The 22,555-nt window shown below is 46.6% G+C and overlaps 1 protein-coding gene across 1 annotated transcript; it reads left to right on the plus strand.

Moving 5' to 3' along the window:
• Positions 6,537-20,674, plus strand: RNF114 (ring finger protein 114). Its single transcript, NM_001001869.1, is given in 6 exon segments — positions 6,537-6,699; positions 10,739-10,889; positions 14,424-14,530; positions 14,849-14,963; positions 19,043-19,150; positions 20,478-20,674. Coding segments are annotated over 6 exon segments (687 nt in total). The 5' UTR covers positions 6,537-6,559; the 3' UTR covers positions 20,544-20,674.

Consider the following 22,555-nt stretch of genomic DNA (forward strand, 5'->3'; position numbering starts at 1 on the left):
TCTTTTTAGGGCCACACCCACGGCATATGGAATTTCCCAGGCCAGGGGTCAAAGCGAAGCTGTAACCACCGGCCTACACCACAGCCACCGAAATGCCAGATCCCAGCCGCGTCTGCGACCTACACTACAGCTCAAGGCAACACTGGATCCTTTAACCCACTGAGCAAGGCCAGGGATCAAGCCTGCAGCCTCATGGATGCTAGTCAGATTTGTTTCCACTGAGCCATGATGGGAAGTTCCTAGGCACCGTTTTATTTTTTTCTTGTTTTTTTGGCTGTGCCCGAGAAGTGTGGAAATTCCCTGGCTGAGCCACTACAATGACAATGCCAGATCCTTTACCCGCTGCGGCCACAAAGGAACTCCTATGTATAGTTTGGGGAGCTGAATATACTATAGTAAGCAAAATGGACAAAAATCCCTTTCCTTGTGGCATTAATATACCAGTAATTGTATCTGTATTTATCTAATCACTTTGCTGCTGTAAACAATGCTGCCCCGGATATTTGTGTTTACATATCTTTCCCACGTGTCAGTGTGATTCAGGCTGTAACGGAACTTTCTGTGATGGTAGAAATGTGCTTTATCTGCTGTGTCTGTGGCTACCTGGGCTACTGAGCACTAGAAACATGACTAATGAGGCTGAGGAACTGAATTCGTAGTTTTATTTTATTTATTTTTATTATTATTATTATTTTGTCTTTTGGGGGCTGCACCCACAGCATATGGAGATTCCCAGGCTAGTGGTCGAATCAGAGCTTCAGCTGCCGGCCTACACCGCAGCCACAGCAACATGGGACCCAAGCCATGTCTGTGACTTACACCACAGCTCACGGCAACCACGGATCCTTAACCCATGGGTCGAGGCCAGGGATCGAACCCACATCCTCATGGATACTAGTCAGATTCATTTCTACTGTGCCACAAGGGGAAATACCGAAATTTTTAAATTTAAACAGCCACAGTATTGGAAGATGCAGGTCTATGGGATAAAGTCCTAAAAAGAGAAAAAATAAAGGGTATGTGCTTTTGAAACTTAGATAATTATAGGCAAATCATCCCCATGAAAGAGGTTGTATTAGTTATTTGTTGCTCCATAACAAATGACCATACCTAGCAACTTAAGCAACACCCATCGATTATCTTACAGTTTCTGTGGGTGACAAGTGCGGGTGTGACTGGGTCACCTCACACTGGAGCACATCTGCCTGTGACTTTCCTTAGGATCGATATTTAGTTGAATTTTTTTTCTTTTGTTCTTTTTCTTTTTCTTTTTTTTTCTTTCTTTCTTTTTTTTTTTTTTTTTTTTTTTTTGTATTTTTGCCATTTCTAGGGCCGCTCCTGCAGCATATGGAGGTTCCCAGGCTAGGGGTCTAATCGGAGCTATAGCCACTGGCCTACACCAGAGCCACAGCAACTTGGGATCCAAGCCACGTCTGCAACCTACACCACAGCTCACGGCAGTGCCGGATCCCCAACCCACTGAGCAAGGGCAGGGACCGAACCCACAACCTCATGGTTCCTAGTCGGATTCGTTAACCACTGCGCCACGATGGGAACGCCCCCAAATAACTTTTTAAAGCATCTGTCACCAGCCACTTACCTCACCTTACCTAACAGAGATCATGTCTTTCTCCCTCGCACCACATCCCCAGCACCAGAGGGCCTGCCACACAGTAGGGCCCACAGGGACTCTCTGTTGCTTGAATGAGTGAGTCTTCCTTGGCAGTAAAAATCAAGTTAGTGAAGTCTTTGAGCAGGAACCCTTCCTCTACTCCAGGCTCATAACAGAACCCCAAGAGGATCTTAATCTTAGATGATGCAGGCAATCCGAGAGAGGATGCCAAAAACTCAAGAAGAGGAAGAGCTGCTTGGGGGAAATAGTTTCCTCGGGAACATTAAGGGAAAATGGGAGGAGAAAGGTTCATTGATTTGACGCACATGTTAGGTGGATTGTTGTTGAAAAGCAGCAAGTATGAGGGTGGGGAGGGAGGGCTAAGAAAGGGACAGTGGGGACATTTTCACTGAGGATGCCTAGGAAAAACAGGAAAGGCACCTTTGGTTTAGCCTCAGCATCGATGGGGGGCTGTGTGGATTATGTAGGGTAGTGGTTCTGAAAGTGCACACCCCACCCCACCCCTGGTCGGCAGTGGCTGTCTCACCTGGAAAAAAAATGTTAGAAATGCAAATCCTTGGGAATTTGCACCTTAAATTTACTGACCAGCTGAATCAGAAACTCTGGGGGTCGGCCTCAGCAACTTGTGTTTTAAGGGATCAGTGGGTTAAGGATCTGGCATTGTCACTGCTGTGGCTGGGGTTACTGCCGTGGATTGGGTTTGATCCCCGACCTAAGAAATTTGCCACCACGGAGTTCCCGTCGTAGCACAGTGGTTAACGAATCCGACTAGGAACCATGAGGTTGCGGGTTCGGTCCCTGCCCTTGCTCAGTGGGTTAACGATCCGGCGTTGCCGTGAGCTGTGGTGTAGGTTGCAGACGCGGCTCGGATACTGCGTTGCTGTGGCTCTGGCATAGGCCAGTGGCTACAGCTCCGATTAGACCCCTAGCCTGGGAACCTCCATATGCCGCGGGAGCGGCCCAAAGAAATAGCAAAAAGACAAAAAAAAAAAAGAAATTTGCCACCAGTGGGGCCAAAAAAAAAAGAGCCCCCTTCAGGTGACTCTAACACACACTAGAATTTGAGAGTGGAGAATGACTAGCACTCTTTTTTTTTCTTTTTTTAATTTTATTGGAATGTAGTTGATTTACAGTGTGTTCATTTCTGCTGTGCAGCAAGGCGATTCAGTTATATATATATATTTTTTTTCACATTCTTCTCTATTATGGTTTATCACAGAATATTGAATATCCTGTGCTATACAGTAGGACCTTGATGTTACAACTGGCACTCTTTTTATTTTATTTGTTTTATTTTATTTTTGTCTTTTTATGCCTGTACTCACAGCATATGGAGGTTCCCAGGCTAGGGGTCAAAATGGAGCTGCAGTCTCTGGCCTATACCACAGCCATAGACACTCGAGATCCAAGCCACATCTGCGACCTACACCACAGCTCACAGCAATGCTGGATCCTTAACCCACTGAGCGAGGCCAGGGATTGATCCTGCATCCTCATGGATACTAGTCAGGTTCGTTAACCACTTAGCCACGATGGGAACTCCAAACTGGCACTCTTAAATTCACAGGGGCCGAAGCCAGAATGCATGGGTTCAAATTCAAATCTAGAACTCTCCTTTTCCATCTGTGTTAAAGGGTAATTTAATCTCTCTGTGCCTCAAATTGCATAGTTGTAAAATGCAAATAATAGAACCTAAATCAGGAGTTCCCTTGTGGCACAGCAGGTTAAGGATCTGGTGCTGTTACTGCAGCATCTCTAGTTGTTGCTGTGGTGAGAATTCGATCCCTGGCCCAGGAATTTCCTCATGTCCCAAGCACAGTCAAAAAAAAAAAAAAAAAGAAAAAGAAAAAGAAAAACCCTAAGTCATAGCTTGCTGTGAGGATTAATTCATGTAAAGTACTCAGAGTAATAAGAACCAAAAACTTTCACAATTAGTATCATATTATTTCAGTTCTGTCCTCTTATCTCCATGACTAAGTATATGAGCTGTGGAAAGTTCATTTCAAGACCCCAGACTGGGGGAGTTCCCTTCGTGGCCCAGCAGAAACAAATCTGACTAGCATCCATGAGGATCCAAGTTTGATCTCTGGCCTTGCTCAGTGGGTTAAGGATCCAGCATTGCCGTGAACTGTGGTGTAGTTCGCAAATGTGGCTCGGATCCTGTGTTGCTGTGGCTGTGGTATAGGCCAGCAGCTGCAGCTCCGATTTAACCCCTCGCCTAGGAACCTCCATATGCCGTAAGTACGGCCCTAAAAACAAACAAAGAAAGCAAAAAAGAGCCCAAATTGGAGGGGGGTTCCTGCTGTAGTGCAGCGAGTTAATGATCTAACTACTCTCTGTGGCGGCGCCAGTTCTATCCCCAGCCTGGGACAGTGGGTTAAGATCATGTGATGTGTTGCAGCAGTTGTGGCGTAGGTCGAAGCTCTGGCTTGGATTTGATTCCTGGCCTGGGAACTGCCGAATGCCATATAGGTGTGGCTGAAAAAGAAAAAGAAAAAAAAAAAAAAAAAAAAGAGCCCAGACTGGAAGCACTTAGTGAATTTGAAGCCCAGGTCTGGGAGTTCCCTGCCCTCACCACCCCCGACCCCCCACCCCCGGCTCTCAGCACGGGGTTTACCGCAGCTACAAGGCTAACACATAAGCTTATAAATACCCACAACACATCTCTGCCCCGCTAAGGCACCCCCATCCCTGGAAGGGAAACTTTTGCCTGGGAAGAGGTCAGATGCATGAGTGCCTGGCATAGGAAGAAGAAAAAGAAATGGTAAAGTGTAAGCACTGGCCTTCTTGTGCCACTGCCTACACCCAAATTATTCAAAAGGTGCCCACATGGCTAGCTAAAAATAATCCTCCTGCTGCCAGCAGGTTAAGCAAAATCAACCCAGAGGACTGGGAACGGAACAAATAAGGCACAACTTTGCATTCAATCAACCTGACTTAGCAAACATGATTTATTTGTCCTGTGCAGACTCCTTAACTGCGAGGCCTTTGTGGCCTTTCAGGGCAGAGTTTAATTGATCATGGACTTCCCCGGTTAAGAAAACCACACAAACTTGTTAGCAGAACCTGCCTTTTAAAAAGAGATAACTTTTGGAGTTCCCGTCATGGCTCAGTGGTTAATGAATCCAACTAGGAACCATGAAGTTTTAGGTTCAATCCCTGGCCTTGCTCAGTGGGTAAAGGATCCACAATTACCGTGAGCTGTGGTGTAGGTCGCAGATGCAGCTTGGACCCCAAGTTGCTGTGGCTGTGGTGTAGGCCAGAGGTTCCAGCTCTGATTGGACCCCTAGCCTGGGAACCTCCATGTGCCGCAGGTACAGCCCTAGAAAAGACAAAAAAGAGATAACTTTTGTTAAATGGGCTACATATACAAGAGCCAATTTGGTGTAGTGGAACATGGAAAAAGTTGGGATTCAAAACATCTGAATTGTTTTTTTTTTTTTTGTTTTGTATTTTAGGCCTACACCAGTGGCACATGGAGGTTCCCAGGTTAGGGGTTGAATTGGAGCTGCAGCTACCGGCCTATGCTACAGCCACAGCAACTCAAGATCTGAGCCCTATCTGTGACCTACACCACAGCTCACAACAATGCTAGATCTTTAACCCACTGAGCAAGGCTAGGGATCAAACCTGCATCCTCATGAATGGTAGCCAGATTCGTTTCCGCTGAGCCGCAATGGGAACTCCCAGAACACCTGGCTTCTAAGGCCTACCCTTTTCTTTCAAGATTGAGGTTTAGTCTATGGCTTCAAGCCTCCATCTTCCCATGTAATACAGAGCTGGAGCTAAACCCCCTTCCCCAGGAGGCATGTGTCACAATATTAAATAACTTGCTTCTGAGGTAGATAACGATTTTTTTTTTTTTTTTTTTTTTTTTGCATTTTAGCGCCACACCCATAACACGTGGAAGTTCTCAGGCTAGAGGTCAAATCTGAGCTACAGCGCCGGCCTACACCACAGGCACAACGCCCTATCCAAGCGGTGTCTGCAACCCACACCACAGCTCACGGCAACACTGGATCCTTAACCCACTGAGTGAGGCCAGGATCGAATCCGCAGCCTTATGGACACTAGTCTGGTTCATAAGCCACGATGGGAACTTTCCATAGAGATTACTTCTGCTTTCACTAGGAAGTTTCAGTGTGGTGACAGCCTGTCTTCAACACCTCTCTAATCATAGTTAATCTCCCTGTTCAGCTCAACTATATCCAGCATTAATTTATAAGACTATATTGTTTCCGCTGTATTTTCACAGTGCCCTGTAGGAATAAGTGGTATTGATTTTCTCTTTGTAGCTCGGGGAGTGCTATATCCTTTTACAACGTGCTTGCTGAAGTTTAAAGATCAACTCGACGAGAAAGATTAAGTAATAATGCATAAGCAAATTAAAAAAAAATTTTTACGGGAAGTTCCCTTCCTGGCTCAGTGGTTAACGAACCCGACTAGGATCCATGAGGATGCAGATTCAATCCCTGGACTTGGCACTGCCCTGAGCTGTGGCGTAGGTCGCAGACGCGGGATCCAAGCCTCCTCTGTTACCTACACCACAGCTTCGGGAAATGCTGCATCCCCCACCCACTGAGCAAGGCCTGGGATGAAACCCGCATCTTCATGGATACTGGTGGATTCGTTTCCACTGCGCCACAATGGGAACTCCATAAGCAAACATGAAGTATAATAATAACGATTTAAATTCGGTAAACAGTGGCTAAAGCCAAAGCCTCCACACTCTCCCATCTCCTTCCTTCTCTCCCCTCGGAGGAGCCAGGAGGCGCGGCCCACGCCCCGCCCCCAGCCGCAGGCGCGGTCCGTAAGCCCCGCCCCCAGCGCCCCTCGCGTCCCGCCCCCTCGCCCCTCCCCGGCTGGCTGCTAGCCCCGCCCCCGGCTCGCCAGGGTCGCAGTGGTGCTGCACTCCGCGGCGGCAAGATGGCGGCCCAACCGCAGGATCGAGAGGGTGGTGCGCAGCTGGCAGGGCCCGCGGCGGAGGCCGACCCCCTGGGCCGCTTCACGTGTCCCGTGTGCCTAGAGGTGTACGAGAAGCCGGTGCAGGTGCCCTGCGGACACGTGTAAGCGGCGAGTCGGGGTCTGGTTCGGGGGGCGTCTAACTGGGAGGATAATGGCACCGAGGAGCGAGGCCCGCGCAGGGAGCGTCTCGGGGCGGGAGTGAGAGGACCGGCCTAGAGGCGCCTCTCCGCGGGGCCCCCGGGGCTCCTGAAGACCCGTGGCAGTTGGTGGGGTGCTCTTTTCGGCCCGGCTGACTCCCACCCGTTCCGCTCTTCTGTCGAGCGCCTGCCCTGTTCCAGGCGGCCTGCCAGGCCCCTTCCCACGCATGACGGTGGAGTCGAACCCTATCCGGTGTTAACGTCGGGCTGAAAGTCGGCCCTTGGAGAGCCAGTTTCCCTTGAATAGTCTTTACGAGGTTCCTAAAGTATTCTACGTATGGGGTTATCTGTCCAGCTCTGCCAAGAAATTCTAATGGGCGCTGAAGTTGGAGAAGCGTTTAACTAAAAGAACAAAAGGGAAGTCTTGATGTAGATCTGACCTGTCTGCTTAACTGCGAAAGAGGTCAGCAGTTGGCAGATTGAGGTTGTCAGCCTTCCTACTAGTGTCTGAGGTTTGTTTCATTGTATTTGAAGTTAAGCCTCCATATTGCTGGTAGACTGCCTATGACGGCTGAAGGAAATGTGTGTGAAAATGTCCAGTACAGGTTCTAGGGCAGGTGCTTTGACGTTGGCCGGAGTTGAACCTAAGCCTTGCTCCATCAGACTCGCAAACACCCAGGTCGAAAGAATTGTAGAAAATGTGGTCACCTGCGTCTTGCTGCTGAGAGCTGGATTTCCTCTAATGGCCTCCCCCAATGTTCATGGTGGCCATCACCTTGCTGTTGGCCTTAGGGTCCTCCTATCGGTCAGTAGGCACGATAGACACCTACTGGGCCTTATGGACCTTCTTATTTTTGCAGCTGTCCTGCGGGGGCGGGGGAGGGGGAAGAGGATTGGCAGCTCTTTTGCAGGTGAGGACATGAGGCTCACTTAGGGCCGGTTCACCTTGTCTGACACTTCCCAGATGGACTGCAGGTGTCCGTTTGCCCGCCCAGAGAACAGTCGGCACCTGGCAAGGGCTCTTCAGCCACACTGACCAGGCTTTGCCTCTTCAAGCACACCAAGCTCTTTCTAGCTTCAGGCTGTTCCTGCTTGCAGTTCAGTTAGCCTGGAACTCTTCTTGCGCCATCTGCACCCCCCCCCCCCCCCGCCACTACCCCAGATCCTTTCCAGACTTCCAAGTCCCAGTTTGAGTTACCTCTCTTCTCACCATCCCCATTTAAATTATCCCCGCTGCTTCTCTCCTGGGGCTTCCTTCTCCTGCTTTGCACAGAGCAAAACCTAGGGATCATGAAGGCCCTGTCCTTATCTGTTTTGTGTCTCTTTCTGTCCCCTGTGCCCACCATAGTGTCTGAGCAACCATCTTCCAATCTTATATTCCACTGGCTAAAATACTTGTATGCCCACTGTGTGCCAGATTTGGGGGCATAGTAAGAAACAAGGTCATTCTGCCTTCAGAGTTCACAGTCTAGTAAGTTGATGATAAATAAGTACTAACAAATGCTCAAACTTGTCAAAACTCATTGTGCAGTGGGAAGGTATTATAAAGATCAAAGCTGTGTGGGGGAGAGTGATCAGGTAGGGGATGGGTGAATAAGATAGTGGTAGAAGCAAACTTAGAGTTCAAGTGGTGTCTAGATAGCTTTCTCATTGAGCCCTCTTTCCCCTGGATCAGTCCTCCTTATCATATTTACCTAATTTTGGATTAATTCCATGGATTTCATTTACAGTTAACATTTATAAAGAGGCTTGACCCAGGACATTTTACCAACTAAAGAGCAGCAAAATTTGACGTTTCCTTGAGCCGGATGGACCTTTCCTAGGTCAGAGGTCAAGGCGCAATACTGGGATTCAGACGTTGGCTCTTTCTGTCCTCTATCCCCTACTTGTTCCATGTGTTCATCAGTTCAGTGCTGATTGAAGACAGATGGCAGCAGCTCTGTGAGGGCAGCCAAGTCTCCCTGAGCTCCAGCCAAGTGCTTTTTGCTCTGCTTGGTTGATTTTTGCTAACTTTGTGCTTGGAAACAAGCATCATTGCACCTCTGGCTGCTCCGGGCGTTGAATTTTTGTAAAACTTTATTTCAAGCCCTGTGTTTTATTTCCCTCTTCAACTTGATGGAATACAGTTGGAGGGCCGGTGGCTGGGTGCTCAAGAAAAGGGACTTTCTACTATTGCTGTAACAAGAAGGGTGGAGCAGCTATAAGGTTAAACTAGAAAAAAGCCTGTAAATAGGAAGTGGAAACTAAAAGCTGTCCTAGATGCAAGGGCCGTTTAAAAGCAGGCTCGTTCATTGGGCATGACTCAGGCTTATGGTGACCGGTGAACGTTGGTCTCAGCTGTATCTCGGTGTGTGCTTGAGGGAGGTTTTGAGGCTCTTATCTACAAAGCTGAGTTCGGTGTGTTTCCTTTTTCTCTGTGGGACCCTCTGTGCCCTCTTGGGTTACTCTGTTGATCTTCCCTTGAGAAGAGGTACAAGTGATGACCATAAGGCCCCACCTGCCTCTTTAACCTCATTGCTTATACTCTCCCCATCGTTTGCCACATCGTGGCCTCAGAGGCCTGCCTTCCTACCTGTTGGACCCTGCTTTGCCCTTGGTGTCATCTCTGTGTTACTCTTTTTGTCCAGGTCTCCTCATGATTTTAGGTCTCAGCTCAACTGTTACCTCCTTGAAGAAGCTTTCTTGTGATGCATGCCTCCTCCCCCAGTGATCTCTGCCTTGTTTTATTTCCTTCATAAATTTTATCACTGCCTGAAATTAAGACTTGGATTTTCCTCCAGTCTGGAATATAAGCATCATGAGGACGGGAACTTTGCTAGCTCCCCACTGTGCCTTCTCCCAGCCTGGTCTAACATTTTGCCTAGCAGCATTAACATCTAGCTAGATGACAGAAAGGAAGCAAAATTTTAGAAAACAGAAAATTATCAAATGTGCAGATTACCTTTGATTATATGTCCTGAGTTCTGGCAGATTTTGTTTTGCTGCCTCAAACCTATCCGGTCGAGTATGTAGCCAGGGTGTTTTCATGTTTTATTATTCTTTCTGTGCACCTTGTCTCAGCATAACCACCTGCCTAGGCTTCAGGACAGAAAGTTGGTCATCTTTGACTCTACTTCTTTTCCAAAGTCAGCAAATTACCACGTCCTACTGATTCCACCCTGAACTCATCATTGCTTCAGTCAGGCTCTCACAGCCTCTTGCCTTTAGCTGTCTGTTTGGTTTCTACTTCAGGTTTCTTCTCATCTTTCCTCATCTAAAAAAAAAAGTTCAACCAACCACTCTATTGTCCTTGATAACCCTAGAGTTATTTTTCTAAAACTTGAATTTGGTCTTATTGATACCCTGCTTTAAACACCTGGGTCCGTACTGCTCGTGAGGAAAAGTTAAGTATTCATGATGCCCCTGAGAAGTAAAAGTCGAAGGGCCTCGAATCGTGCCCTCTGCTAAACTCTTTCTTTTAAGGCTCTTTCATGGATGCTGCCTCCGAAGTCTTACCAGCCCTGTCCTTCTTGGTTCACAGCTGGTTACTCTTGACATTGTGTTCCCGTAGTGCCTTGCATTCACCTCTCATGATAGCTCCTCCTGTTTGTGGTGCATTCCATATGTCCTAGACACTGTACTAAGGGCCTGCTCCATGTATTCCATCCTGCCAGCAATCCTAGAGGTAGGTCCTGCGATCCTCATTTCACAGAAGAGAAGCTGAAGTTCGGGAAACCCCACCAAGATCCCTCATGGCAGGGGCTAAGGGTTGAAGACTGTGCCATAAAACTTCTTGCCATGTGTCATGGTAGTTTGCATTTATTTCTGTGGTGAGACCTATGTGTTCTTTGCAAGGAACACACATCCCCGTTTTTCTCACCTAGAAGGACTCAGTATTTGAATCGAGAGTAGGGAGCAGGTTGTTTTTAACTCATTATTCATGGATGTCATTTTAAAAGTTTATCCATTTTTGTTGTCTTGTCTCCACAATGCATGACGCAGGTTCTCTGTATGTCTGTTCTAGCTTTTGCTCTGCATGCCTGCAGGAATGTCTGAAGCCGAAGAAGCCTGTCTGTGGGGTGTGTCGCAGCACTCTGGCCCCTGGTGTCCGAGCCGTGGAGCTCGAGCGGCAGATTGAGAGCACAGAGACTTCTTGCCATGGCTGCCGTAAAAATGTATGTGGAAATAAAATGGAAGGGTCAGTGCCTTTCTTTGATGAGATGGGTAAAATGTAGAGCTGTTGCCACGTCGTCTCTGAAGTTAGAGCATGACGAGGTGACTAACAGCACGTGTGCATGCTCGTTATCTGTGGCGGTGGCTGTGCTATTTGATTTTGGTAACCTTTCTGGTTGCTTTTTTTTTTTTTTAAGAATTGATTTAGTATGTGACATAGTTTAGCTTTGAAAGCTATAGAAATCAGTTATCCCAGTTTTTTCCTATAAAAGACCCATTCCCTCAAAGTAGCATATACGGTTTTAATTAGAATATAATGACAGATTGGCCATCATTAAGGCTACAAATAACAAATGCTGGAGAAGGTGTGGAGAAGAGGGTTGGTGGGAAAGTAAGTTGGTGCAGCCACTGTGGAAGACAGTTTGGAGGTTCCTCAGAAAACTAAAAATAGTATTACCGTATAATCCAACAGTCCCACTCCTGGGCATATATCCAGACAAAACTGTAATTCAAAAAGATACATGTACTCCTATGTTCATAGCAGCACTATTCACAATAGCAAGGCAGGGAAACAACCTAAATGTCTATCAACAGATGACTGAATAAAGATAAGGTGTACACACACACATATTCCACCATGAAAAGAATGAAATAATGCCATTTGTAGCAACATAGATACAACTAGAGATTCTCATACTAAGGGAAGTAAGTCAGAAAGATAAAGACAAATACCATATGATATCACTTACATGTGCAATCTAAACTACGGCACAAGTGAACCTATCTCCCTGTCTACAGAACCGGAACAGACTCACAGAGAGAGAACAGACTTGTGGTTACCAGCGGGGAGGGGGAGGGTGGAGGAGGCGTTTCGGGTTAGTAGGTGCAAACCGTAACGTTTAGAAAGGATGAACAACGAGGTCCTGTGTGTGTACAGCACAGGGAACTCTCTCCAGTCTCCTGAGGTAGACCGTGATGGATAAGAATATTAGAAAGGTGTGTGTGTGTGTGCAACTGAGTCACTTTGCTATACAGTAGAAATTGGCACATTGTAAATCAACTATAGTAAAAAAAATTAGGAATTCTCTTGTGGCACAGCAGGTTAGGGATCTGGCGTTGTCACCGCAGCAGCTTGGGTTCAGTCTTTGGCTCAGGAACTTTCACATACCAAAGTGCGGCCAAAAAACAAACAGGAGTTCCCGTCATGGCGCAACGGAAACGAATCTGGCTAGGAACCATGAGATTGCAGGTTTGATCCCTGGCCTTGCTCAGTAGGTTAAGGATCCGGCGTAGCCTTGAGCTATGGTGTAGGTGGCAGAGGCAGCTTGGATCCTGTGTTGCTGTGTCTGTAGTGTAGGCAGGCAGCCACAGCTCCAATTGAACCCCTGGCCTGGGAATCTCCATATGCCATGTCCTGGGTGCAGCCCTAAAAAGACAAAAACAAACAAACAAACAAACAAAAATTTAAAAAAATTTTTTTAATTGAAAAAAAGAATATAGGAGGAATTCCCATCATGGCATAGTGGAAACAAATCCAACTAGTTACCATGAGCTTGCGGGTTTGATCCCTGGCCTTACTCAGTGGGTTAAGGATCTGGCGTTGCTGTGAGCTGTGGTGTAGGCCGGTAGCCCTAGCTCTGATTGGACCTCTAGCCTGGGAACCTCCATTTGCCTTGGGTGTGGCCCTAAAAAGACCTGCCCCCCCCAAAGACTTGTTCAACCTTTAGCCCTTGGCAAGGTGGAATTGTGATACAGAGGTCAATATGAAATCATATGGTTAAGATAGCATTATCTTAAAATTTGAAATGCATTAATGCTCTTTTGTATGACAATATTCGTGTCAGTATTTATTTTAACACACAGGAGAAATACTTTTGTCTTATTTTCTTTTCCTGTTTTGGCCACCCTGTAGCATATGGAGTTCCTGGGCCAGGGATCAAATCCAAGCTGCAGTTGTAACCTAAGCCACAGCTGCAGCAATACTGGATCCTTAACCCACCGTGCCAGGCTGGGGATCAAACCTAGGTCCCAGCGCTCCCAAGATGCTGCCAATCCAGGAACTCCATTGTCTTATTTTCAAAGAGAAATACACAGCATTATTGGTTTTTAAAGTATTATGATTTTATTAATTCCAGAAAACAGAAATATAAACTAATGTAGGCTTGTTCTCCGCTCCAGAGATTACCTCTTTTGAAATGGTTCAATTTAAAAGGCTCAAAAAAAAAAAAAAAGTAGGAGTTCCTGTCATGGCACAGTGTAACGAATCTAACAAGGAACCATGAGGTTGCGGGTTTGGTCCCTGCCCTTGCTCAGTGGGTTGATGGTCTGGCGTTGCCGTGAGCTGTGGTGTAGGTTGCAGACGTGGCTCGGATCCCGTGTTGCTGTGGCTGTGGCGTAGGCCGGTGGCTACAACTCCCGATTCAACCCCTAGCCTGGGAACCTCCATATGTCGCGGGAGCAGCCCCAAGAAATAGCAAAAAGACAAAAAAAATAAAAAATAAAATAAAAGGCTGCAAAATATTTTTCTGCCCTTTGACAAACACAGATCCTGTTACAAAATAGATCCTATTACAAAATATATATTTCTACAACTTCTTTTCACTTTTGAAAAATTTTTTTCACTTAATGACTAATTAGACACCTTGCATGTTGGTTCCATTACTTTAACACACTAGTATGGGTAATCATAGAATGGATACACCTTACCATCGCCTTCCTTTCAGAATGATTTCAGGGTACACAGTGTCTGCAGTTCTGAATAGGGCTATCTCCCATTCCTTTTAATTGGGAGCTCTGTGGCTTGAGGTCAAGTTCTTTAGTTGGAGATAAGACAGAAGCATCGTGATAAGCTGGAGCTCAAATACTGAATCATTTTTTTTCCTTGCAGTTTCTTTTCATTTAAAAACTCAGATATTGCAATAAAATTTCCTTTTACCTTCATCTTTAGTTTTGCATGCATGATGGTTTTTTTTTAAATTCCGTATGTTTTTTATTTTCTTTAAGGATTAGTGATTAGTATTGTATCATACCTCCAGACATTACACCTCCAAAACTGTTTATCTTCCCTTTACCTCCTCTTTCTTCATTCCTTACACTTTTTCTTTCTTTTTAGAACACCTGTGATAAAGCACTCTTCTTTGGGTTTTCTGTTCTCTCTATCTTGCAAAGACTAGATTTAAGAGAAATAGAAATCAGATTCTGTTTTGGGGGTGTTTCAAGATGATCACTATCTGGTGATAGGATGTTATTATTTAACTAGGATTACTGGCTTTTCTCCCTTTTACCTAAAAGGTTACTTTTCTCTGCTGCACTTGTAATAGAACATGGTTCTGCAAGGAGACCAGTTTAAGTGCTAGTGTGGAGAACTTTAACAGAAACTCTGCAACAGTCAGGGTTTCAGCCCTGTCAGCATAAGCAGGAGTCTGGTGAGATTGTTGGCCAGGGGGATAGAGGTCTGGTTTTCATCCTGCCTTTGCTTTGAGACTAAGTTGGACCGGACACAAGATCCTAACTAATTCTGATTCTTCCTGCCTAAGTTTTTCCTATCCAAGATCCGGGCACACGTGGCTACCTGTTCCAAATACCAGAATTACATCATGGAAGGTGTGAAGGCCACCACCAAGGATGCGTCCCTTCAGCCAAGGTAAATGACTGTCCCTCTTTTAGGTGGACATCTTTTTTCATGAGTTTTGGAAAGAGGAGGTATAATTATTATGCTGGTTAAAGCTGATGTAAATTTTTGTGCTGGGTGTGGGTGTGGAGGGCGACTCTGATGCTCACTTCAAATATTAGCTGTGCTGTTATTTTAGAAACAGTTGACCTGATTGGGAAGCGATCATCAGAATCCCTGTCAGAACACATTCAGTGAACGTTGCTCCTTTTTGGAAAATACAGTGGTTGAAATTGTGTGGAAAGTATTCATTGAGAGGTTTCTTCTTTTCTCCTGCCTTTCATGTTCTAGGAATGTCCCAAACCGTTATACTTTTCCTTGTCCTTACTGTCCTGAGAAGAATTTTGATCAAGAAGGGCTTGTGGAACACTGCAAATTAGTCCATAGCACGGACACCAAATCTGTGGTAAGAGTAACTCTTTGAATTTTTTTTGTTTTGTTTTGTGTTTTTGTTGTTTTAAAAAAAAAAAGTCGAACTTAGCAGAAAAAATTACAGCTCTTATGTACCTTTCCCCTCAATTCACACATTCACCTATGTTTGCTTAACCATACTCACAGTATACATATTTTGTGCTAACCATTCAAGAGTAAGTTACAAATGTCATGACTCTTTGCTCCTAAATACTTCAGCATATATCTCCTAAGAAGAAGGACATTTTCTTAGAAAACCACATTTTTTCATGTTTAAGTTTTATACTCAGGAAATGTAACATTGATCCAATCAAATATTTAATCTGGAATTCACGTTTAAATTTTTAACAATTGTAATCCCCTTCATAGCAATCTTCCCCGCCCCCAAATCCTGAATCTATGTGTTATATTTGGTTGTCGTGTCTCTGTAGTCTTTGGTTTTTCTTTGTCCTTGATGACCTTGACAGTTTTAAGGACAGGCCAGTTTTGTAGAATGTCCTTCAACTTGGGTTTGTCTTTCTTTTTCTTTTTTTTCTTGTCCTGTCTTTTTTTCTTTTTTTTTGTTTTGTCTTATTCTAGGCCGCATCCACAGCATGTGGAGGTTCCCAGGCAAGGGTTCTAATCGGAGCTGTAGCCGCCGCCCTACACCAGAGCCACAGCAACGCCAGATCTGAGCTGTGTCTGCGACCTACACCACAGCTCACAGTAATGCCGGATCCTTAACCCACTGAGTGAGGCCAGGGATCAAACCCGCAACCTCATGGTTCCTAGTCAGATTCATTTCCACTGCGCCAGGACGGGAACTCCAGTCCTGTCTTTTTTTTTTAATTTGGGTCTGCACCCACAGCATATGGAGGTTCCTAGGCTAGGGTTGAATCAGAGCTGTAACTGCTGGCCTCCACCACAGCCACAGCCACGTGAGATCCAAGCCTTGTCTGCAACCCACATCACAGCTCACGGCAATGCCGGATCCTTAACCCACTGAACGAGGCCAGGGATCAAACCTGTGTCCCTGTGGGTATTAGATTCATTTCCACTGAGCCACGACAGGAACTTCGACAGACAAGGTCTCAATATAACATTTCCTCTAATTCAGTTTCAGTTTTCCCATTTATCTCTGCTCCTTTTGAACTGTGTACTTAGTTTTATGAGCAGATCTTTAGCTCCACTGCTGTAAAAAGTAGTGCACAGACTCTAGAATTTACGTGAGCTTTTGTTAATAGGATTAGGCCTGGTGGCATGCTTTATATTTCTGTCTTAAGTGTGAAGATACAGCTGATCTACTTGAGAATACTATAAATCTTCTCTTGACTTCATTGGACTCCTTGCCAAGTCCAAATTCTTGGCCAGGGATCGAACCCACCTCCTCATGGATACTAGTTGGATTCGTTACTGCTGCGCCACAAGAGGCACTCCTAACTGGTCCCTTATTGATAAACATCAAGATTAGTTCAAGACAATCAAAAAGTTGATTAAGGACTGGATATGAAATGCTACAATAAAATTACTGTTACCCGATGGGTGGAATAACGGTGTTATATTCGTAAAGGGAAACATATTTTTGGACTGTTCTGAAATAGTTAAGGGTGAATTATCGTGTCTTGTTTTTAAATGCTTCATTTATTGCTGAGGTAAGTATATCAGACTCACATCTTAGTGCTGCGGCTAAGGGACGTTTATCAAACTGTTTTCTACTTTCCTATAGCTCTTAAGGGACGTTTATCAAACTGTTTTCTACTTTCCTATAGCTCTGAAGTTTTTCATAATACATTTTATTTTATTTTATTTTATTTTATTTTGTCTATTTGCCATTTCTTGGGCCGCTCCCGTGGCATATGGAGATTCCCAGGCTAGGGGTCAAATCGGAGCTGTAGCCACTGGCCTACGCGATAGCCACAGCAACTCGGGATCCGAGCCGCGTCTGCAACCTACACCACAGCTCACGGCAACGCCGGATCCCCAACCCACTGAGCAAGGGCAGGGACCAAACCTGCAACCTCATGGTTCCTAGTCGGATTCGTCAACCACTGCGCCACGACGGGAACTCCTTCATAATACATTTTAAAAGGCTGCCCGTAGATTTTAATGTATCTTTGTTTATGTTTGTCTATAAAATAAAGTCTTGGATTTTAATCAGTTAAGCCAACAATTCTCTATTCTCTGCGCGCACCCATTGTGCAAACAGCAGCCTCCTCAGTCGGATATACAGTCTGTTGCTTGTCTGGGTTGCTCTAGGGGACCTTGGAGATAGCTCTTTCCAGTGGACAGTCGTGTCTGGCCTCGTGCTGTCCCCACTCCAGGCTCCAGACGGGTGTATGGGGTACCTTTGGAGAGCCCCAGGGTACAGTGACCAGGGTCCACACTGGCCAAGTCATCATGTCCATCCACACCAAGCTACAGAACAAGGAGCATGTAATTGAGGCCCTACTCAAGGCCAAGTTCAAGTTCCCTGGCTGCCAGAAAATCCACATCTTCAAGGAGTGGAGATTTACTAAGTTTCATGCAGATGAATTTGAAGACATAGTGGCTGAAAAGTGGCTTATCTCGGGAGTTCCCATTGTGGCTTGGCGGTAGCAAACCCATCTAGTATCCATGAGGATTCGGGTTTGATCCCTGGCCGCACTCAGTGGGTTAAGGATCCGGCATTGCCGTGAGCTATGGTGTAGGTTGCGGATGTGGCTTGGATCCCATGTTGCTGTGGATGTGGTGTAGGCCAGCAGTTGTAGCTCCTGTTCAACCCCTAGCCTAGGAATTTCCATATTCCAAGAGTGCAGCCCTAAAAAGCAAAAAAAAAAAAAAAAAAAAAAAGTGGCTTATTCCAGACGGCTCTGCTGTCAGATACATCCCTAATCATGGCCCCTGGACGTATGGTGGGCCCTATAGTCCTGAGATGCTTGGCCCTGTTCCTTCCTCACTCAGGCCCTCTAATACATCCTCCCTCCTGACAGAAATAAGAATGAGGTCTTAGATGTGGATTAATTTGGTCAAAGGTTAAGTACACTCATACTTTTGATAGATATTGCTAACCTACTCTATGGTTTCTGGTTCTGCAACCTAATTGTCTCTCCCTTTTTTCTCCTCCTTTGGCTTCCTGAAATCCCTCTGATTATTCTGTCTCTGGCGAAGCCTGTCTTCTCAGCCTTCAGACCCCCATCCTGCCTTCCCTCCTGAGAGCCCCTCACTGCCGGTGTTTCAGCCCTTCCCTTTGGAAGCCGCCGCCGCCTCCTCAGACTGGTCCTGACGGTGCGCGGCTCCGCGGGCCGGCTGCCTGCCCAGCTCATCCCCTCAAGGAGGCCCCTCCATGTCACATTCGCCTCTTGTCCACCCCCTTTGTCCCATCTGCCTTGTAAATAGTGGGGTTCCATCGCCAAGCCAGACCCTTACGCTGCTTCTCCCCTGACCCCCTCCTCTCTGCCCATCTCTGAATTTTCCCGTGTAGCCAGACTGATTGCCTCTTTGCCATGTACACTCTGTCTTTCCAGATGCCTCCGGCTCTTTAAAGTCCTAGTCAAGCCCTTGTACGAAGGCTTTTCTGCCTAAGCCCTTCATCTGAGCATTTATTTTGTAAAAATAGCACAGAAGACTGTGTTTTACTTCTTGGGACATTGCTCTTCTGTTGTCTCCTTGGTTTTCACGTCATTTTGGGTGCTGGGTTGGAAGGCCATAGTCTAGGCCCTACTGGGCTGACATGTTGTTCTCACCTCGGTAGATCCGAAATGGGTGGTATTGGAGTTCTCTGGTGGCACAGCAGGTTAAGGATCCGGCATTGTCACTGCAGCGGGTTGGGTTGGATCCCTGGCCTAAGAATTGCCACATGCTGTGGGTGCGGCCAAAAAAAAATGGGTGTTATCATGGCTTAAGCCTTCACCCTCCTCAGCCACACCCCATCCTACATGTCACTGGACTCCAGCAGGAGACTGACCATGTCTTCTGGGATGTGAATGTGACCTTGAAGATGTGACCAGGCTCTGGTCAGGACAGCTGTCCTGGGAGAAAGGCGGCCAGATACAGGTCACAGAGGGCTAATGGCAGCTCAGTCATGGAGTACCTAAGACCATGCTTCTTTTTTGAAAGGTTTGTCCAATATGTGCCTCGATGCCGTGGGGAGACCCCAACTACCGGAGCGCCAACTTCATAGAACACATCCAGCGTCGGCACCAGTTTTCCTACGACACTTTCGTGGTAAGTCTGGAGCCTGGGCTCTAATTCCTTCCCCTGGGGGACAGAACAGCTACCTCCCTTCTCTAACCTGGAGAACTATGAGTCCCCTTGGGGAGTTTTGTCACTAACGTGATGGGCTCCCTGAAATGTCAGCTGTGTGGTATTTAAGAAGATGAACTGGCCAGTCATCTAGACTGAGGCAAAGTAAAGCTTGCTTTTATTTTTTATCTTTATGAAAACCTTTATCCACTTTCTTTCAGTGTATGGTTTCTACCTGTTACAGAACCTGGTTTGAGATCCTTAAGTTCAGGTGTCTGTGGCAAGTGATTTTCGTAAGGAATCGCAGGCTGGGTGGTGCATGACTCGGGTTATGCTGCCATCATCTCCAGCTGATAGTCATGGTTGGGAAATGAAGGCACGGTATTGCCAGGCTTCTCCCCGGCCCTAACCTCAGTAAGCTGGAAATGCAGAATTCCATAGGAAGCATCACCTCTCCCCCTTTTTTTCCGCATCTGTATGGAAGTTCTCAGGCCAGGGATTGAATCCAAGCTGCAACTGCGACCAGTTCCACAGCTGCTACAACACGGAATCCTTAACCCACTATGCCAGGCCAGGGATTGAACCTGCACCTCAAGAGGGACCCGAGCTGCCGCAGAGACAATGCTGGATTTTTAACCCACTGCACCACAGCAGGAACTCCCCATGTTTATTTTTTTAAGTACTTCAGGTCAAGCTAAATGCATCAACTAGCCAAATGTGTCATCAAGTTTACATCCTTTCTCTGGAGCTGAGCTGTTTTGAAGGACACATTGTTGTCCTGGCATTCTAGTGGCAGAAACCTGGCCAGCTGTTCAAAGTAAACCTTTTATTGGGAGTTTCCTTGTGGCACAGTGGGTTGAGGATCTGGCAGTGTCACTGTAGCAGCCTAGCCTGCTGCTGTGGTGTGGATTCGATCCCTGGCCCAAGAACTTCCACATGCCACAGGTGTAGCCGAAAAATAAAAAGAGAAAGATGAAATCAGTTCCCCAGTAGAGCCCATATACATAACTTTGCCTCATTGCACCAAAACGTCTGGTTTCACTGCAGGGTGCTCCATCTGAGCAGCTGGTTTGTGCCAGGCCTCCTTCAGGTGTTCTCTGGGTCTCACCATCCCGTCTGAGGGAGCCCTCATGTTCACCACCAGGGTGAGGCAGCAGGGGCACAGAGCAAGCTGTGTGCCCAGAGTCACGCAGCTTGCGTCGAAAACAGTGGCCTCTCCCAAGCCCACCCCTCGGAGGCTCTGCTCCCTGACTAAAAGTCCTCACAGCTGCAGGCGGTCCCTGAGGCTGAGCCTCTGCTTTGCCCGTAGGATTACGACGTTGACGAAGAGGACATGATGAACCAAGTGCTGCAACGCTCCCTCCTTGACCAGTGAGCAGGCGCGGGCTCCAGAGCTTCCACTGTGTGTCCGCGTGAAACATGTGACTCTTCCACCTAAAATGTCCCACAGACCTGGAAGTGAGCCTTGGTGTTGGGACGGGGTCACTTCTGACAGGGGAACAGGTCCCCAGTCAAGCCCTCCTTTCCTTGGGGCTCTTCCCCTACTGCTCACTGTTTGTCATCTGTCCGGTTTTTTCCTGCTCCTCAGCCATTTCCTGGAGCTTTTGCCTCCTCTTTGGAAGGGAACCCAGCTTTCCACCTGTCCTCGTTTCATGCCTGCTTCTCCTGTCCACTGTTGATCTCTCAGGTCCTCCGAACCAGCCAGGACCTTTTCTGGGTCATGAGTAGCACAAATGAAACAAGCATCTCCTCCCCTTGTCCCCAAGGGGTGTGAGCGCCAGCAAGAATGGGGTGATGGGTGATGGAGCGCCCCCTCCTGTGCTGTGCAGGTTCCTGTTGGTTGGTCCTTGGCGGCAGCTGCCAGGAGCTAGAGTTACCTCATGGGAAACATTTCACAGGTCTTGTTAGGGTGGATGTTCTGGGTTGAACATGGTCTGATGCTGGAAGTTTTGATGAGTGAGATTTTCCTATCATTCCTGCACACCCTTAGGATTTAACTGGTTCAGACTTAAATGCCTGCATGGTGCCTTTTAGGGTAAGGTGTCACCATGTATTTTTAGTGAAAATAAGTGTTTCTAGGTTAGGAAAGTTAAATTCCAATTATCCGTAAGAGAGGAGGAGGGTCAGCTAAGAGGTGGAAGGGCGCTAGCTTTTTGGTTCTGATTTTCAAACTGGTGAAGTGTTTTCAGATGACTCAGTCATGGTGCCTCTCGATTTGGGAGCCTGCTTATGTTCTTGTCCTGGAAGCATGAAAAGAAGTCCTCAAATGAATAAGAAGTGTGTGAGCTCCCATGAATACTAGTTCTTGCATCTTTTATTTGGTAACTTAGATTAAATTGTGTTGCTTTTCTATCACAAATGGTTTCCTTATAAAACTGGTTACAACACGTGAATTGATGTGTAAAGACCTGCCTTCGAAAGCAGAGAGGTCTTGGGAGCACCACCTGCTGCCTGACCCTCCTCTGAGAAGTTGGTAATAGAAGCAGCTCAAGAAGCTTGGCGTTCACCATGTTTCATGAATATTAGTAAATATAAGGCTAAGGGCTTGTAATGTATAGGAGTAGAGCCTCTGATCGACCAAAAGGCATCTGGGTTTCAATTCATTTTTCTCTGCCAGACCTCTTGTCTGAATATGGACACTTTTTTTCTGGTCAGCGGCTGAGGCTGCAAATGACGGGGCTTTTGGCCTGTGCGCTGCTGTTGTGGGCCCCTCTGTCCCTGCCACCGAGAGCCAGATGCCTAGGAACCAGCAAAAACACAGCTCTTGGGGGCAAAGTAATTTTTTCTAATCTGCTGTTGCTTGAGAGGGCCCAAATGTTATGGTCAGTTTCTTCACTGTAACTTCTGGAGAAAGTTCACTTCGAGGCCCCTGCATTGAGATCACCTCGGTCTAAGTTTAGAGGGAAATTGGACAAAAACCTTCGTTTAGGGAACTGATGATGGTGGTCTCACGGGTGGTACCAAGAAACAGAGTTCCTTGTATTAAGTGCACTTCATGTATTTCTAATAAGAGGACTTTCCAGATAGCGACATTTGTTATGTTCTGGCTTTTAAAAGGTGAAATACAAATAAATTTCATAATTTATCCAACCAGTGAGCTGTAATGCCTGTTTTCTGGAATTCACCACCACTTGCTGAACTCTGGGCCTGGGGAGCCTCGGGAAGACTGTTGCTCTTTCTAAGGGGAAGTTCTTGTCTGTCACGAGTGAGCCCCATCTGGCTCGGATCTCAGCTCTGACACTTCACCAGCTGCCCTCTCTGGGCCTGTCTTCTCTGGAGATTAGACACCTTGCCCACCCTGCCCCGCCCCGCAGTTGGGAGCTCCAGTCAGGCAGGAAGTGACCATGTTCCATGAAAGAGGCTTTAGATGACTTAGTAGCGGCCCTG

Source organism: Sus scrofa, chromosome 17 (genome assembly GCF_000003025.6).
Source record: "Sus scrofa isolate TJ Tabasco breed Duroc chromosome 17, Sscrofa11.1, whole genome shotgun sequence".
NCBI classification, from domain to species: Eukaryota; Metazoa; Chordata; class Mammalia; order Artiodactyla; family Suidae; genus Sus; species Sus scrofa.